The sequence below is a fragment of the Rhinoraja longicauda genome, chromosome 9 (assembly GCF_053455715.1).
Source record: "Rhinoraja longicauda isolate Sanriku21f chromosome 9, sRhiLon1.1, whole genome shotgun sequence".
NCBI lineage: Eukaryota > Metazoa > Chordata > Chondrichthyes > Rajiformes > Arhynchobatidae > Rhinoraja > Rhinoraja longicauda.
Window position 1 is genome coordinate 53,554,671 of NC_135961.1, and position 17,073 is coordinate 53,571,743.

Here is a 17,073-nt window from a genome sequence, read left to right on the forward strand (position 1 = left end):
AGCATAGTTTTAAGATCAGATTAAGAAAGTTTAAAGGAGATGTGGGACATGGAACCCCTATAGACCCTTCTATGCTGTGACCTAACTTATTGACCCTTCTCTCTGCTAAAACCCATATAGACCCGCCTCTCTTCTCTCTGCTGGGAACCTTATGGACCATACTCTCTGCTAGGACCTTCCATATGGACCCTATTCTCTGCTAGGACCTTCCTTATGGATCCTCTCTGCTCAGACACAGTTATCCTTCTCTCCGCTAAGATCCTTTATATATCTCTCTTTCTCTGTTGGGATACCCCTTATAAACGCCTCTCACTGCTGGTAGCTCCCTCGAGGACTCCTCTCCCCGTGATGGGGCCTCGCCTACTGGCTCGGTTTTTGTTTCCTGTTATACACAATAGACAATAGGCAATAGATGCAGGAGTAGGCCATTCGGTCCTTCGAGCCAGCACCGTAGCCAGCCTTGCCCTTCCAGCTATCAGGAACATGCTGGGCAATGGCCCCAAAGTGCGTCCAGTGACATATCAGCCACTTGTAGGGCATCGTTTTCCAGCAGGAAGAACAATGCGTATTCAGATCAGGGCTTGAAATGACAATGGATAGAAGGCCAGGGACTGAGTTTTCATAATGGGGGTTCGTGTGAAAGATACTTAGGGACTGAGTTTTCAAAATGGGGGTCCGTGTGAAAGATACTTAGTGGACGACACAGACATGGTCAGCCGAAGGAACTGTATCCGTGCAGTTTGAATCTCGGACTCTATCCTCGATCTCCCGATGGGGGGAATCTACGCTGTCGACCATTCTTGAGTTACTGCAATTTGCACGGTAGATTCTCTCCCACTACTGGGAGGTCCACTGCGGACCCTCTCCCATTACTGGGACATCCCCCCTAGACGTTCACCCAGTTGTGGGAAGTCCACTCTAGAACCTCTCCCAGTAGTTCCTTTGTTGCCCGTAGTTCTGGGAATCCCCCTCTGCATTCCAACATCCTTAATTAACTTTGCTCAGTGCAGCCGCTCCATGGCTCGGCTGGTCGGGGACCAAGCTGAGAAGTCTAAGAAAATAACTGCAGATGCTGGTACAAATCGATTTATTCACAAAATGCTGGAGTAACTCAGCAGGTCAGGCAGCATCTCGGGAGAGAAGGAATGGGTGACGTTTCGGGTCGAGAAGGGTCTGAAGAAGGGTCTCGACCCGAAACGTCACCCATTCCTTCTCTCCCGAGTTCCTGCCTGACCTGCTGAGTTACTCCAGCATTTTTGTGAATAAGCTGAGAAGTCTTTCGCGTTTGGGGAGTGGCGCGGTCACAGTTAGAGAGCGATGATAGCGGGGCCGTGCCCTCTGAGCACTGCACTCTTGTTCAGGGAGTGCTCAGAATTAGTTTCATTGTCGTCTGAGAGAGCGGGTGCAACACTTCCAGGTGGTCATTTAAACAGAGGTGACGCTCTCCGGGAAATTAAGTGTCCGCCAAGGTAAGCTTGTATTTTTATGCCGAATATTTTGTGCTGAATATTGCCAATTTTTCCCGTATTTCAAAAAACAATGGGATACCTGCGAACAACGCATGTTTCCCACTCCCAGTAATGGGAATCCACTAAAGACCTTTTTATTTCTGTGCTGGGACCTCCTGTACAAACCCTCTGTGTGTGTCGGAAACTCCTGAGTAGACCTCCGGAGAGAACTGGTCGGCTTTGTTACTAATGTCTGCCCTCCCCGGTCCTCGCCCCATCTTAACATAGAAAATGGGTGCCCTTGAAGCCAGCACCGCCATTCAATGTGATCATGGCTGATCATTCTTAATCAGTACCCCGTTCCTGCCTTCTCCCCATACTCCCTGACTCCGCTATCTTTAAGAGTTCTATCTAGCTCTCTCTTGAAAGCATCCAGAGAGTTGGCCTCCACTGTCTTCTGAGGCAGAGAATTACACAGATTTACAACTCTCTGACTGAAAAAGTTTTTCCTCATCTCCGTGCCGTTATGTGCTGAAAACGGCCGGAAATGCTTCTGTTGTCGGAGATATTTGAGTCTAGTTTCATGTTCAGGCAAGAAAACAAACTACCTACGGAACTCAGTGTGTAAGGCAGCATTTGTGAAGGGAAAGGGAAAGTCAATGTTTTGGAGCGACTCCCCTCATCAGAAGTGAGATAACCTTCTTTTGCTGCACATATGCCACTCCATCAGTTGAGTTCACTTTTTGCAGCGAATTCCAATATCTTCAGTTCCCTTTCGACTCCAAACTAGTTTCGATTTGTTCCACATAGCCATTCTCAGCCTTCTTGTGCTCATCGTAGCCCTGAGTTGAGATGTGTTTGCATTTATTTCTGGGCATTGGCTGAAACCTCATTGTCCAATGCTGCCGCCTGATGTGCCCAAACCAGAGCTGTGATGTGACCAGCTTTGACATCTAGCTCAGAAGGATCATCTGGCTGCAATGTGGACTTTCCCAACAGTGTCTGCATTCCTACTCACAACACCTCTGCAAAATCCCTGTCGACGACTTCCCTTTTCGACCCATTTCTCTTTCTGCCAGGACCTCTCCTGTCGACTCGTCTCTCTCAGTCCTGCGACATCTATCGTAAACCCCTCCTTCTGTTCTGGCACCTCGACTATAGACCTCTCTCTCCCTGCGCTGGAACCTCTCCTATAGGCCTTCGCTATTTCATCTTTTATAATTGACTCCAGCATCTTCCCCACCACCGATGTCAGGCTAACTGGTCTATAATTCCCTGTTTTCTCTCTCGCTCCTTTCTTGAAAAGTGGGATAACATTAGCTACCCTCCAATCCACAGGACCTGATCCTGAATCTATAGAACATTGGAAAATGATCACCAATGCATCCACGATTTCTAGAGCCACCTCCTTGAGTACCCTACCATCAGGCCCTGGGGATTTATCAGCCTTCAGTCCCATCAGTCTACCCAATAATATTTGTCGCCTAATGCAAATTCCTTTCAGTCCCTCTATCTCCCTAGATCCTCCATCCTCGAGTACATCTGGGAGGTTGTTTGTGTCTTCCTTAGTGAAGACAGAACCGAAGTACCTGTTCAACTCTTCTGGCATTTCCTTGTTCCCCATAATAATTTCACCTGTTTCTGCCTTCAAGGGACCCACATTTGTCTTTACTAATCTTTTTCTCTTAACATACCTAAAGAAGCTTTTACTATCCTTCTTTATATTCTTGGCCAGCTCACCCTCATACTTCATCTTTTCACCCCATATTGCCCTTGATGTTATCTTCTGTTGTCCTTTGAAATTTTCCAGATCCTCTGGCTTCCTGATACTCTTTGCTATGTTATACATCTTTTCTTTTAGATTTATTCCATCCCTGACTTCCCTTGTCAGCCACGGTTGCCTCTTGATCCCCTTAGAATCTTTCTTCCTCTTTGGAATGAAATGATCCTGCATCTTCTGGATTATGCCCGGAAATTCCTACCATTGCTAATTCTTGCCATATATTGGGCTGAATGTTGTATCCTTTAACCGTGCACTGTGGACGGCTTGATTGTATTCATGTTCAGTCTTTTCTTTGGCTGGATAGCACACAAACAGAAACTTTTCACCATACCTTGGTACACGTGACATTAACAAACAAATCTCTTTAATTAAATGCTCTTCAATTACCCTTGGCATTAAGGTACAAACATTTCTGCTCGTGCTTCAATAATCTACTTCCTTGATGCCTACAACATCGGGAACAAGTAAAGACGTGGGGATTTAGCCACCTTTATGAACAAATACCGCCATCTTCTACAATGCCAATGTGTTGAGTGCATTATTCTTCGGCTTCTCAAACTTTCTAACTTCCATGACATCTCCATGATAAATAAAGATGAGAATGATCTATATAAGACTACACACATTTTGCTTTTCCAACAGGGATATCTCATGTACGGTTTTTGCCTTCCTAGCTTCCTTCTTAAGTGTATTTCTACAACTATTATACGCAAGAGACTTGCTTGATCCCTGCTGCCTACACCAGACATATGCCTTCATCTTTATCCTGACCAGATGCTCAGTATCTATCATCGACCCTTGAGAGATTTCCTCAGGGTTCCCTCTTCCAGCCAGCCTTGCCCTTCCGGCTATCAGGAACATGCTGGGCAATGGCCCCAAAGTGCGTCCAGTGACATATCAGCCACCTGTAGAGCATCGTTTTCCAGCAGGAAGAACAATACGTATTCAGATCAGGGCTTGAAATGACAACGGATAGAAGGCCAGGGACTGAGATTTCTAAATGGGGGTCCGTGTGATAGATACTTAGTGGACGACACAGACATGGTCAGCCGAAGGAACTGTATCCGTGCAGTCTGAATCTCGGACTCAATCCTCGATCTCCCGATGGGGGAAATCTACGCTGTTGACCATTCTTGAGTTACTGCATTTTGCACGGTAGATTATCTCCCACTATTGGGAGGTCCACTGCGGACCCTCTCCCATTACTGGGACGTCCCCCCTAGACGTTCACCCAGTTGTGGGAAGTCCACTCTAGAACCTCTCCCAGTAGTTCCTTTGTTCCCCGTAGTTCTGGGAATCCCCCTCTGCATTCCAACATCCTTAATTCACTTTGCTCAGTGCAGCCGCTCCCTGGCTGGGCTGGTCGGGGACCAAGCTGAGAAGTCTTTCGCGTTTGGGGAGTGGCGCGGTCACAGTTAGAGAGTGATGATAGCGGGGCCGTGCCCTCTGAGCACTGCACCCTTGTTCAGCGAGTGCCCAGAATTAGTTTCATTGTCGTCTGAGAGAGCGGGTGCAACACTTCCAGGTGGCCCTTTAAACAGAGGTGACGCCCTCCGGGAAATTAAGTGTCCGCCAAGGTAAGCTTGTATTTTTATGCCGAATATTTTGTGCCAATTTTCCCCGTATTTCAAAAAACAATGGGATACCTTCGAACAACGCATGTAGACCCACTCCCAGTACTGGGAATCCACTACAGACCTTTTTATTTCTGTGCTGGGACCTCCTGTACAAACCCTCTGCGTGTGTCGGAAACTCCCGAGTAGACCTCCGGAGAGAACTGGTCGGCTTTGTTACTAATGTCTGCCCTCCCCGGTCCTCACCCCATCTTAACATAAAAACGTAGAAAATGGGTGCCCTTCGAGCCAGCACCGCCATTCAATGTGATCATGGCTGATCATTCTCAATCAGTACCCCGTTCCTGCCTTCTCCCCATACTCCCTGACTCCGCTATCTTTAAGAGTTCTATCTAGCTCTCTCTTGAAAGCATCCAGAGAGTTGGCCTCCACTGCCTTCTGAGGCAGAGAATTACACAGATTTACAACTCTCTGACTGAAAAAGTGTTTCATCATCTCCGTGCCGTTATGTGCTGAAAATGGCCGGAAATGCTTCTGTTGTCGGAGATATTTGAGTCTAGTTTCATGTTCAGGCAAGAAAACAAACTACCTACGGAACTCAGTGTGTAAGGCAGCATTTGTGAAGGGAAAGGGAAAGTCAGTGTTTTGGAGCGACTCCCCTCATCAGAAGTGAGATAACCATCTTTTGCTGCACATATGCCACTCCATCAGTTGAGTTCACTTTTTACAGCGAATTCCAATATCTTCAGTTCCCTTTCTACTCCAAACTAGTTTTGATTTGTTCCACATAGCCACTCTCTGCCTTCTTGTGCTCATCGTAGCCCTGAGTTGAGATGTGTTTGCATTTATTTCTGGGCATTGGCTGAAACCTCATTGTACAATGCTGCCACCTGATGTGCCCAAACCAGAGCTGTGATGTGACCAGCTTTGACATCTAGCTCAGAAGGAGCATCTGGCTGCAATGTGGACATTCCTAAAAGTGTCTGCATTCCATGAATGCATTCCTACTCACAACACCTCTGCAAAATCTCTGTTGATGACTTCCCTTTTCGACCCATTTCTCTTTCTGCCAGGACCTCTCCTGTCGACTCATCTCTCTCAGTCCTGCGACATCTATCGTAAACCCCTCCTTCTGTTCTGGGACCTCGACTATAGACCTCTCTCTCCCTGCGCTGGAACCTCTCCTATAGGCCTTCGCTATTTCATCTTTTATAATTGACTCCAGCATCTTCCCCACCACCGATGTCAGGCTAACTGGTCTATAATTCCCTGTTTTCTCTCTCGCTCCTTTCTTGAAAAGTGGGATAACATTAGCTACCCTTCAATCCACAGGAACTGATCCTGAACCTGTGCCTGCCTTCTCCCCATGCCCCTTGATCCCACTAGCCCCTAGAGCTCTATCTAACTCTCTTTTAAATTCATCCAATGAATTGGCCTCCACTGCCTTCTGAGGCAGAGAATTCCACAAATTCACAACTCTCTGGTTCAAAAAGTTTTTTCTCACCTCAACATGCCCTTAGCTTTCTTCACTTCCTGCTGTACCTGCACACTTACTTTTAGTGACTGGTGAACTGCGAAGAGAATGTTAGGAGGTTGCAGGGTGACTTGGACAGGTCGAGTGAGTGGGCAGATGCATGGCAGATGCAGTATAATGTTGATAAATGTGAGGTTATCCACTTTGGCGGCAAAAACAAGGAGGCAGATTATTATCTCAATGGTATCAGATTAGGTAAAGGGGAAGTGCAACGAGACCTTCGTGTCCTTGTACACCAGTCACTGAAAGTAAGCGTGCAGGTACAGCAGGCAGTAAAGAAAGCTAGTGGCATGTTGGCCTTCAAAACGAGAAAATGTGAGTAGAGGAATAAAGAGGTTCTTCTGCAGTTGTATAGGGCCCTGGTGAGACCGCACCTGGAGTATTGTGTGCAGTTTTGGTCTCATAATTTGAGGAAGGACATCCCTGCTATAGAGGCAGTGCAGCGTAGGTTCACAAGGTTAATCCCCGGATGGCGGGACTGTCATATCAGGAAAGATTGAAAAGACTGGGCTTGTATTCACTGCAGTTTAGAAGGATGAGAGGGGATCTTATAGAGACGTATAAAATTATAAAAGGACTGGACAAAATAGATGCAGGAAAAATGTTTCCAAAAATGTTGGGATAGTCCAGAACCAGGTGTCACGGTCTATGAATAAAGCGGAGGCCATTGCAGCAATCAGCAGCAGCAGCAGCAATCTGCAGCAGCAACCAGCAGCAGCAGCAGCAGCAGCAGCATCAGTGTGCGTGTGTGAGAGAGAGCAGAGACCGTAGTAATGTGTGGGGATAGCAAGGAGGAAGACCTGTGTGATCTCCCGGACAAGTTTCGATCGCCTAGCTTGGGGTCGGAGAGGAATTTACCGGATTTTTTCACCCAAATTGGCCTGGGTTTTTTATCCGGTTTTTCGACTCTCCCAGGAGATCACTCAGTTCTTTTGGGTGGGCGGTTGGATTAGCATCCGGGCGGTAGTTTTTGGAAACCGAGCACGAGGCTTTGTTCTTACAGAGGCCCAGGAGCGGTTGGAGCAGACCACTCTGCAACGTTCCCAGTTAAGGGGGAGTATGAATGCTAGGGCAGTTTATTGTTCTGGGTGTCGGATGTGGGGAATCTGGGAGTCTGATAGTCTTCCAGACATCCACATCTGTGCCAGGTGCGACGAGATGGGGCTCCTAAGGGACTATATTAGGAACCTGGAGCGGCAGATTGATGACCTCCGTCTGGTCAGGGAGAGTGAGGAGGTTATAGAGAGGAGTTAGAGAGAGGTGGTCACTCCAAGACCACGGGAGGTAGACAAGTGGGTCACGTTTAGGGGGGGGGGGAAAGGAGCAGAGGCAGGGACTAGAGAGTACCCCAGTGGATGTACCCCTTGGCAATAAATACTCCTGATTAGGTACTGCTGGGGAGTACAACCTACCTGGGGGCAGCGACGTCGCCCGGGCCTCTGGCACGGAGTCCGGCCCTGTTGCTCAGAAGGGTAAGGAAAGGAAGAAGAGAGCGATAGTGATAGGGGACTCTATAGTGAGGGGGTCAGATAGGCGATTCTGTGGACGCAGTCGGGAGACCCGGATGGTAGTTTGCCTCCCTGGTGCCAGTGTCCGGGATGTATCTGAACGTGTCCAAGATATCTTGAAAAGGGAGGGAGAGGAGCCAGAGGTCGTGGTACATATAGGTACCAACAATGTAGGTAGGATAAGGGAAGAGGTCCTGAAAGGAGAATTTAGGGGGCTAGGAAGAGAGTTTAAAAAAAAGGACTTCCAAAGTGATAATCTCAGGCTTACTGCCTGTGCCACGCGATAGTGAGAATAGGAATGGAGTGAGGTGGAGGATAAATACATGGCTGAGGGACTGGTGCAGGGAGCAGGGATTCAAGTTTCTGGATCAATGGGACCTCTTCTGGGGGAAGTATGTCCTGTACAAAAAGGACGGGTTGCATCTGAACCTGAGGGGAACCAATATCCTGGCGGGGAGATTTACTAAGGTAATTGCGGAGACGTTAAACTAGAACGGTTGGGGGGAGGGACTCAAACACAGATAGCTATTAGGCAGTGTGTGAGGCAAGAGGCAGAAAAGGGAAACACTCAGACCCAATATGTAGGAGAGAAAGAAGTGAAAAGAAATAAACTGAGAATAAGAAATGATGGGTCCCTTAAATGTGTATATTTTAATGCTAGGAGCATTGTAAGAAAGGTGGATGAGCTTAGAGCCTGGATTGACATCTGGAAGTATGATGTTGTGGCGATCAGTGAAACATGGTTGCAGGAGGGTTGCGATTGGCAATGAAATATTCCAGGATTTCATTGTTTTAGATGTGATAGAATCGGAGGGGCAAGAGGTGGGGGTGTTGCATTGCTTGTCAAGGAGGATATCACAGCAGTGCTTTGGCAGGACAGACTAGAAGGCTCGATTACGGAGGCTGTTCGGGTGGAACTCAGAAATGAGAATGGCTTAGCAACACTTATAGGGGTGTATTATAGACCGCCAAATAGGGAACGAGAATTGGAAGAGCAAATATGTAAGGAGATAGCAGATATTAGTAGTAAGCCCAGAACATTTCTTCACACAGAGAGTGGTGAGTCTGTGGAATTCTCTGCCACAGAAGGTAGTTGAGGCCAGTTCATTGGCTATATTTAAGAGGGAGTTAGATGTGGCCCTTTTTGCTAAAGGGATCAGGGGGTATGGAGAGAAGGCAGGTACAGGCTACTGAGCTGGATGATCAGCCATGATCATATTGAATGGCGGTGCAGGTTTACTAGAATGTTGCCTGGGATTGGAGAAAGGCTAATTTTGAGGAGATGAGAAAGGATTTAAAAGGAGTGAGATGGGACATTTTGTTTTATGAAAAGGATATAATAGAGAAATGGAGGATATTTAAAGGTGAAATTTTGAGAGTACAGAGTCTTTAGGTCCCTGTTCGGTGGAAAGGAAAGAATAATAATTTGAAAGAGCCGTGGTTTTCCAGGGAAATTGGACACTTGGTTCGGAAAATGAGGGAGATGTACAATAAATATAAGCGGCAGGGTGTAAATGAGGTTCTTGAGGAATATAAAGAATGTAAAAGGAATCTTAAGAAGGAAATTAGAAAAGCGAAAAAGAGATATAGGGTTGGGTCCACTGTTGTTTGTCATTTCCATTAATGATCTGGATGATGGTGTGGCAAATTGGATTAGTAAGTATGCAGATGATACTAAGATAGGTGGTGTAGTTAATAATGAAGTAGATTTTCAAAGTCTACAGAGAGACGGGCCTTTTGGAAGGGTGGGCTGAAAGATGGCAGATGGAGTTTAATGCTGATAAGTGTGAGGTGCTGCATTTTGGTAGGACAAATCAAAATAGGATGTACAGGGTAAATGGTAGGGAATTGAGGAATGCAGTGGAACAGAGGGATCTGGGAATAACTGTGCATTGTTCCCTGAAGGTGGAATCTCATGTGGATAGGGTGGTGAAGAAGGCGTTTGGTATGCTTGCCTTTATAAATCAGAGCATCGAATACAGAAGTTGGGATGTAATGTTGAAATTGTACAGGGCATTGGTGAGGCCGAATCTGGAGTATGGTGTGCAGTTCTGGTCGCCAAATTATAGGAAGGATGTCGACAAAATGGAGAGGGTACAGAGGAGATTTACTAGAATGTTGCCTGGGTTTCAGCACTTAAGCTACAGAGAGAGATTGAACAGGTTGGGTCTTTATTCTTTGGAGTGTAGAAGGTTGAGGGGGGACTTGATAGAGGTTTTAAAAATTTTAAGAGGGACAGACAGAGTTGACGTGGGTAGGCTTTTCCCTTTGAGAGTGGGGAAGATTCCAACAAGGGGACATAACTTCAGAATTAAGGGACAAAAGTTTAGGGGTAACATGAGGGGTAACTTCTTTACTCAGAGGGTGGTGGCTGTGTGGAATGAGCTTCCGGTGGAAGTGGTGGAGGCAGGCTCGATTTTATTATTTAAGAGTAAATTGGATAGGAGGGGATTGGAGGGTTTTGGTCTGAGAGCAGGTAGATGAGACTAGGTCAGAGAGAGTGGTCGGCGTGGACTGGTAGGGCCGAATGGGCCTGTTTCCGTGCTGTAATTGTTTTATGGTTATATGGTTATTTAAAACTGGGGTGAGAAGAAACTTTTTCACCCAGAGAGTTGTGAATTTGTGGAATTCTCTGCCACAGAAGGCAGTAGAGGCCAATTCACTGGATGAATTTAAAAGAGAGTTAGATAGAGCTCTAGGGGCTCGTGGAATCAAGCCATACGGGGAGAAGGCAGGCAAAGGTTACTGATTGTGGATGATCAGCCATGATCACAATGAATGGTGCTGCTGGCTCAAAGGGCCAAATGGCCTCCTCCTGCACCTATTTTCTATGTTTCTATGTTTAGGATAGTGTTAGTGCACGGGGATCGCTGGTCGGCGCGGACTTGTTAGGCCGAAGGGTCTGTTTCCGCGCTGTATCACTTTGAAAAATGATGCTGCCTGGCCCGCTGAATGTTTCCAGCATTTTATCTTCGCGGTGAATGTTTCGGTTCGATGTCCCTCCACGGTCTGGTCATCTGGACACAGGGCATCTTCGACAACTCTCCCCCCCCCCCCCACTCTCTCATAATAAAGACGCCTTCCTCTTTCAGTGAGCGATGGCCGGTGCTATACCCTACGTGTGTTACAGCCCCCGAGATATGTTGGAAGTGGCGGCAGCTTATCGACGTGGAGGTAAGCAAGGCCTTCAATCGGCCATCGAGGAAAAAAACAAACAGTTGAACAACGTGCATGTTCGGATTGCGGTGATGGGGGAATCCGGGGTGGGCAAATCGACCCTGATCAACGTTCTGCTCAAGTTGGATGTTGGAAAGGCTGCCCCAACCGGGGCTAACGAGACCACCACTGTAATAACACCTTACACCCACCCCAGCCTTCCTCACGTCCAATACTATGACTTCCCCGGGCTCAACACTCCCCAGTTCCCATTGAAAAAGTTCATGAAGGAAACTAAATTTGCCGATTATGATCTGGGCATCATTGTGATTGAGCGGTGGACGGAGAATGACCAGTTATTGGCCAAGGCCCTGACGAAGGCGGGCAAACCCTTCCATGTGGTGCGCTCCAAGATCGACCAAATTGTCACATCAGAGGGCGGCAAGGAGGGTTACAATCTAGAAGAGATGTTACGGGATGTGAGGGAAAAGTGCTGTGCCTCACTGGAGAAAGCAGGGATGCGGAATACTCGGGTTTTCTTATATTCCAAGTCTGACTTGGATGCGTACGACTTCCCCAAGCTAAAGGAGGCCGTAGTGACCAACCTGTCGGAGAGACAGAAGGATCTATTCTTGCTGTCGCTCCCCAACACAAGCGAAGATTCGATAAATGATAAACGCGAGGCTCTGCAAGTGAGCATCCACGTCACGGCGACCATTTCGGCGGCAATCGCTGTCGTTCCCGTACCGGGGTTGTCTTTGGCCTGTGACCTGGCGCTCATTGGCTCCGGCATCCTGGCCATGCGGAAGATCCTGGGTCTGGACGATGGGTCTCTCGGGAAATTGGCCAAAAGAGTGGGCAAAAGTAAGGATGAGCTGCGGAGAGGCACCAAGCACGGGTGGGTGTTCGGGGAGACCAACCTGGAGCAGGTGATGCTGTTGCTGCAGAGAAGCACGGTGGCGGTGGCGCTGACAACCGCTGAGCTCGCCCTCGACTTTGTCCCCATTCTGGGCTCCATCTTCGGGGCGACAACGTCGTTTTGGGTGACTCGTAGAATGCTGACAAATGCACTGGAAGAAATGGTGGATACAGCTAAAATAGTCTTGAGAAACGCCAAGGCAGCAGCTTCGGCAACTCCTAGTGGAGCCGCGGGTTATTGAGCAGCTTGACAGCACGGCGCAAGTCACTCAGTTCTGGCAACATCCTCGTAAATCTTCTCTGTACCCTCTGCAGCTTGACAACACCTTTCCTACAACATGGTGCCAAGAACTGAATACAATACTCTCAATGCGGCCTCGCCAACATCTTTAACACCTGCAACATGATCTCCCAACTTCAACACTCAATACACTGACTGATGAAGGCCAATGTGCCAAAAGCCTTTTTCACCACCTTAACTACCTGCGAATCCAACTTCGAGGATCCATGCACCTGTACTCCTAGATCTCTCTGCTCTACAACGCTCCCCAGAGCCCGACCACTCACGGTGTAGGTCCTACTCGTGTTTGACATCCCAAAATGCAACACCTCACATTTCTCTGTATCAACCATTCCTCAGCCCACCTGATCAATCTTCAAGATCCTGCTGCAATTTTTCACAACCATCTTCGCTATGTACAAAACCACCCACTTTCATATCATCTGCAAACTTGCTAATCTTGCCATGTATATTCTCATCCAAATTGTTGACATAAATGACAAACAGTAACAGGCCCAGCACCGAACCCAGCACTCATCAAAGGCATCCAGTCTGAGAAACAACTTTCCACCATCACCCTCTGCTCCCTTCCATGAAGCCAATTTAATATACATTCAGCTATCTCTCCTTGGATCCTATGCAAGATCTTCCAGAGCAGCTACCATGCGGAACCTTTTCGATTATGCCCTATTATTATCCGGGATTCTTCTACTTTATCCTCAGGAATTGCGCGTGACCCGAATCCCTCCATTTCCTGCCCATATGTTTGCGAGGTGTAAATGACTCTTAAACACCACTATTTTATCTCCTTTCACCACCTCTTGGTGTGGTGCATTCAAACTTGCCTCAAAAAATTATGTTGTAGCATCCCACCTGCCTTACATCTATTACATCTATTCCCTCAAGAATATTTAATTCCACCCAGAGTGAACGGTTCTGACTTTGCACACTGGGAGTCATTTTGGAGCCAATGATTGCCATGCAGATACGTCACGTGTTCTATTCCTGACCACTTCCCTCTTTAGATGTATCTGTGCCTACCTCAGGTGCTAGGCTAGCCGCACACATCCACAATAAGCCAGCAGTCTCTCTCAGCTACCTTGATCTCACTTCATCCCACCCTGCCCCCAGTGTGGACTCCGTGCCATCCTGCCAGTTCTTCCGCCTTTGTCGCATTTTCTCTGCACACATACCTCAGAAATAACTCCGTTCTTCCTGAAGCATGGCTTCCCATGTACCACATTTGACCACATCATCTATTTCCTGCACCGCTACTCTCAGCCCATCTTCCTAGATTCATAGAGTGATACAGTTTGGAAACAGGCCATTCAGCCCAACTCGCCCACACCGGCTAACAATGTCCCAGCAACAATGTCCAAACCTGTCCTATCCATGTATCTGTCTAACTGTTTCTTAAACGATGGAATAGTCTCAGCCTCAACTACCTGCTCTGTCAGCTTGTTCCATAAACCCACCACCCTTTGTGTGAAAAAGTTTTAAGTTCCTTGGAACCATCATCTCCAGGGACCTTAAATGGGGAGCCACCATTGACTCCACAGTCAAAAAGGTCCAACAGAGGATGTACTTCCTGCGGCAGCTGAGGAAACATAATCTACCACAGGCAATGATGGTCTAATTCTATACTGCTATCTTTGAGTCCGTCCTCACCTTCTCCATCATGGTCTGGTTTGGCTCAGCCACCAAGCACGACATCCGGAGGCTGCAATGGATCATTCGCACAGCTGAGAAGGTTATTGGCTGTAACCAACCATTGGCTGCATCATTGACGAACTGCAAGGGCCAGGAAACGAGCAGGTAAGATCATCTCTGACCCCTCTCACCCTGGCCACAAACTCTTTGAAACACTTCCCTCTGGAAGGCGACTCCGGACCATCAAAGCATCCACAGCCAGACATAGAAAACAGCTTTTTTTCCAGGAGTGATAGTTCTACTCAATAACCAAAGTCTGTAGTCTCTTTTTTGCTCTGGTTTATTTTCACCCACATGTTTAGACCGTAATGGTGTATCCTTATTGTTTTGATGTGTTTATGTTTAATTCTTAATTGTTAACTGTATGTTTGAGTTGTCATTTGTGAGCGGAACACCAAGGCACATTCCTTGTATATGCACATACTTGGCCAATAAACTTATTCATTCATTCATTCATTACCCCTCGGATTCCTATTAACTCTTATCCCCTTCACCTTGAACCTATGTCCTCTGATCCTCGATTCACCTACTGTGGGCAAAAAACTCTGTGCATCTACCCAATCTATTCTGCCGGCTCCAAAGTTCCACCAATGGACACACGTTCCTGTCCCCTCCCCTTTCAACATTTCTAGGGGATGCCAACTCCCTTGTCTACTTTTCCAGCCCCACTAAGCACTGCCTGTCATCCACAGTTACAGGATTTGCACAACCTTTCCTTTCACCACTTCCTTTCCCACCATCCAGCGACCCAAACTCACCTTCTAGGAAAGACAGTGGTTCACTTGCACTTCCTCTGATCTAATGTAGTTTAGTTTAGCTAAGAGATAGGCGCAGAATCAGGCCCTTCGGCCCACTGAGTCCACATTGACCAGCGATCCTCATACACTGGCAGTATCCTGCTAACTAGTGACAATTTTACCAAAGTCAATTAACCTACAAACCTGTATGTCTTTGGAGTGTGGGAGGAAACCAGTGCACCCGGAGAAAATCCATGAGGTTACTGTTGCCCACCATTTGAACTCCCCATCCCTCTCCCATTCTGAACTATCTGCCCTTAGCCTCCTACGCTGTTATGAGGCCCAATGCAAGCTCAAGTAATAACACCTTGTCTTTCTTCTGGGAACATTGCAGTCCTCCAAACTCTAACCCTCTTTATCGGAAATTAACATTTCAACCTCTCATCCATCTGTCATTTGGGGTCACATTTACTCTCGCCTTCAGTATGGCCTGACCTTATGGGCATAGCCCACACCCTTTCTATGAACAACGCACAACACAGGCAGCCTGCCTCTAACGTCCCCATGAACTCATTAGTCTCACCCTTTTGTTTTACCTATTCCTCCCCATATTCTCTGCCCCTGAATTGTAACATGTTTACGCTCTTTCCCAGTTTGGACAAAGGGGCTTCAACCTCAAACATTAACTTTGTCGATCTCTCCACAGACTCTGCCTGACCTGCATTGTGTTTCCAGAATTTTCCGTTTTATTTCAGTTTTTTAACATCTGCAAGTTTTATTGATTTTCATATTCATTAACTATAGGTATTATATCCTGAATATTCACTATCTATTGGTGTTGTAGCCTTGTCATTTCAATAATATCAAATGTTTGCTCTGACTTAATTTTGATATTCGTGGAGCCGTTTATTACACAGATTTCAATATGTATTGAAGGACCGTCCAGCATTTGTATTGGTCTGTACTGCCAGTGACGAATAAACCTCAACGTGTATCATTTTTTGCAAGAATTGTTGTGTCTTTTTTGTTCCGGAACAACTTTGTAGAGATCTGTCTGATCTGGGAACTCTTCTGAAGAACCCCCTCCCCGCCACTCATTCTGGGATCTCTGCTGTAGTACCCTCTGTCTGCTCAGAGATGTCTTTTACAGATCCCTCTATCTTTATATGCTGCAACCTCCCCTATAACCCCCTCCCCCCCCCCTCTGCCCCCTCCCCCCCCCCTCTGCCCCCTTCCCCTGAGACCTTTCTGCAGACCCCCTACTCTCTCTGTGCTGGGACCTCTATTGCAGGCTCCTCTCACGATGCTGGGATCTCCTTTATAGACCCCTTCCACTCTGGTCTTACCTCGCCTCCTGGCTCACTGACACGTTTCCTGTTATTCTGCACGACAGATGCTCGGAACCCCTCTGTATTCCGGGAAACTAGGGGCCAGTTTCGTTTTGCTCCGTGCAGCCACTCTCTGTTTCCCTCTGTTGGTCAGATATACTATCGTTTATTTCTGCGCAGTGCGTGACTCCTCATGATCCAGTGTGGCCTCCAGCCGAACGAGGGAAGTGACTGTGGGTTCTTAGAGCCCAGTGGAGTTCTTGGGGCATTGGTGTTTGATGAAATGGGAGAAGAGGTTCTCATGTGAGAAATGTTTGTCGCACCAAATGAATTTCAATGTCCCAAACATTAACTGGGAATCCCTCGGTTTAAGAGGCTCCGAGGGGGCAGATTCTTGAGATTTACGTAGGAAGCCTTTACACCAATTAAGTGAGGGCAGAACTAGACCTTGCTTTAAGCAATACAGCTGGTCAGGTGGTGGGAGTGTCAGTGGGGGAGCATTTTGGAGACAGTGGCCACAACTGCATATTTCAATGCCATGATGTGTGACACAGGCATCATTGGCACAAGGGGCTGTTCAATACTGTGCTCATCTACAGTATGTTCTGTACAAACGTAATTCTTTCTATCTTAACTCTCTTTTCTCCCTGATGCCGTCCATTTCGACAAACATACGCGACACTTTGGCTGCCCTCTGCCAAATCAACAGTTTCCAATTCCAGAGCCGTAACCGGTTCATCTTCAGGGTGGACATACGATCCCTCTGCATCTCCATCCTGCATCAGCATGATCTAAGGGCCCTGCGCCTCTTCCTCGCACAGAAGCCAACCATCTGCAACCTCATTCATCCCGCTGAACTTGTCCTCGTATTGAACAATTTCTCCTTCAACTCCACTCATTCCCTCCAGATGGAAGGTCCAGCTGAGGACTAATAGGCCCTTCCAACACGGTGGCCTATTTCCACGCTGTGTCTCTAAACTAAACTAAAAAACAGACCCTTTCACCCATCGTGTCCATGCCCACTGTGCCTATCAAAGCTAGCCCCATTTTCTCGTGTTTGACCTAAGTCCCTCTAAACCTTTCCAATCTACGTACCT

General features: G+C 47.3%; 1 protein-coding gene across 1 annotated transcript; it reads left to right on the plus strand.

Annotated features, from left to right (window-relative positions):
- Positions 1-10,945: 10,945 nt before the first annotated feature.
- LOC144597006 (interferon-inducible GTPase 5-like) lies at positions 10,946-12,206 on the plus strand. The gene has a single exon (XM_078405909.1). It carries the CDS (start codon positions 10,946-10,948, stop codon positions 12,161-12,163), a length of 1,218 nt encoding a protein of 405 aa, XP_078262035.1. The 3' UTR covers positions 12,164-12,206.
- The last annotated feature ends 4,867 nt before the right edge of the window (positions 12,207-17,073 follow it).

Excerpts from the sequence above, each read along its gene's own strand:
- LOC144597006 (XM_078405909.1), top strand. The coding sequence starts at position 10,946 with ATGGCCGGTGCTATACCCTACGTGTGTTACAGCCCCCGAGATATGTTG.